Here is a 2,177-nt window from a genome sequence, read left to right as displayed (position 1 = left end):
AGACCGGACTAGCAGCTTAATCTGAGTGAATCCAGCTGCAGGAGAGATAAGTGGAAAGCCTCCAACACTGCTGCTTCAAGCTGCTCACACTCCACACACTGAAGGTGAGTTGGACCAAGAACACCACTCAGAGTCACTTTGAGGGAAGTTAGTAGAGGAGGGAGGGGAGCCATGACTGACTGGACCTTCTGTGTTTTCAGCTTCACTCAGAGACTAAATGGCTTCCAGCTTATATGAGGAACAGTTCTTCTGTCATGTAGCCACACCTTCTGTAAGTAGTGTCTGAAGAACTGGTGGAGAGAGAAACCAGTAAAAGAGTGTCCAGTTTGTAAAAGGATATTTTCAAGGATGGATGTTCTGAAGAACCTGTATGAGACCTTCTTACAGCAGAGAGAGGATCGCTGCAGGCTGCACTCTGAGAAACTCAGACTCTTCTGTCTGGACCATCAGCAGCCAGTTTGTCTCGTCTGCAAAGACTCAGAAAAACACACCGAGCACAGATTCAGACCCATCGATGAAGCTGCTCAGCAACACAAGAAGAAACTTAGGGAAACTCTGGAATCTTTGAAGGAGAAGCTGAAGCTCAGGAAGAAAGTTCAAGAGGAGTTTGATCAGACAGTAGAACACATGAAGGTCCAGGCCCGACACACAGAGAGGCTGATTAAGGAGCAGTTTAAGAAGCTTCATCAGTTTCTAGCAGAGGAAGAGGAGGCCAGGCTGGCTGCACTGAGGGAGGAAGAGGAGCAGAAGAGTGGGGTGATGAAGGTGAAGATGGAGGCTCTGAGCAGAGAGATAGCAGCTCTTTCAGACACAGTCAGAGCCACAGAGGAGGAGCTGAGAGCTGAAGACGTCTCATTCCTGCACAACTACAAGGCTGCAGTGGAAAGAGTCCAGCGCTGCCCCCTGCTGGAGGATCCACAGCTGCCCTCAGGAGCTCTGATAGACCAGGCCAAACATCTGGGCAACCTGGCCTTCAACATCTGGAGCAACATGAAGAACATGGTGTCCTACACTCCTCTCATCCTGGACCCAAACACTGCTGATTCAAGACTCATCCTGTCTGAAGATCTGACCAGTGGGACTAAAGGAGAGAAACAGAAGCTTCCTGATAATCCAGAGAGAGTTGGGTATCGGCCCTGGTCTGTCCTGAGTTCTGAGGGCTTTAACTCAGGGAACCACAGCTGGGATGTTGATGTTGGAGACAGTGAATACTGGTTCCTTGGTGTGTTAGAGGAGTCTGTTCAGAGGAAGGGAGACATAGAGTCTGGATATTTGGTTATATGGTTCTATGAAGGTGAATACTCAGCACGGTCTTCATCATCTCCTTTCAAACGTCTCTCAATTAAGAAGAAGCTCCAGAGGATCAGAGTGAATCTGGACTGGGACAGAGGAAAGCTGTCCTTCTCTGATCTGGACACTAACACACACATACACACCTTCACACACACCTTCACTGACAAGATGTTTCCATTCTTCTACACTCTGGGTAAAGTAAAAATCTTGCCCATGAAGATCTCAGTGAGCAAACAGCAGCTCTGATGTTCTCAGCATGAAGAACACAAAATCCAAATGAAACCTTATTGATCTGATTGAATCTTTAAGAGGTTTTCATGTTTAATTCAGGAAAAGTTCAGCAGATCTTAACTTAATTTTGACCTTTTTTCCAGTGCTTAGTGCCACTTCTGTCCTAGACATAGCTATGGGTACAGCTTTTACTCTAACTATATGTGTTCTCCTTTCTTCTTTGTTGACATGACAACAGGCTTGAGGATCATCTGCTTAAAGGTGTTGTGAAGGATTTTTGCACATTTTTTAAAAGACCCGCTCTCTCCACTTTAAAATGAATTGATATGCGAGAGCATGCACAAGCCCATTTGTCCTTGTGCAAACTGTTTAAAGTGGCTGTTCTCATAGCTCATACAAACTTACTGTGCCCGAACGTCCCCCCTAACCCCTAAATCTCTCAATCACTATATAGAACAGGGACTATAAAGTGGATTTTATAGTGAACTCAGTTAAATGAGTTTTATCCTGTTTTTTCCATAAGAAGAAACAAAAGAAGCGGGCCTGAAGAGATACGCCCGATATTGGGTTGAGCTTTTCCTGTTTTTTCCCTTACGGAAAAACGAAAAGAAGCAGAGCCGACCTGATACCAGCTGTCAGGTCTAAGCACCTAA

The 2,177-nt window shown here is 45.7% G+C and overlaps 1 protein-coding gene across 1 annotated transcript; it reads left to right on the top strand.

Moving 5' to 3' along the window:
• The first annotated feature begins 63 nt into the window (after positions 1–63).
• LOC107091015 (nuclear factor 7, brain-like) lies at positions 64–1,576 on the top strand. The gene has a single exon (XM_015384710.1). The coding sequence runs from the start codon at positions 349–351 to the stop codon at positions 1,537–1,539; it is 1,191 nt and encodes a 396-aa protein (XP_015240196.1). The 5' UTR covers positions 64–348; the 3' UTR covers positions 1,540–1,576.
• Positions 1,577–2,177: the final 601 nt, after the last annotated feature.

Source organism: Cyprinodon variegatus, unplaced genomic scaffold (genome assembly GCF_000732505.1).
Source record: "Cyprinodon variegatus isolate N-32 unplaced genomic scaffold, C_variegatus-1.0 Scaffold320, whole genome shotgun sequence".
In the NCBI taxonomy this organism is placed as follows: domain Eukaryota; kingdom Metazoa; phylum Chordata; class Actinopteri; order Cyprinodontiformes; family Cyprinodontidae; genus Cyprinodon; species Cyprinodon variegatus.
The sequence above is the reverse complement of the archived record's forward strand: the minus strand, read 5'-3'. Positions and strand labels throughout refer to the sequence as shown.

What these genes read in the sequence shown, in the direction of transcription:
- LOC107091015 (XM_015384710.1), top strand. Translation starts at nt 349, where the DNA reads ATGGATGTTCTGAAGAACCTGTATGAGACCTTCTTACAGCAGAGAGAG.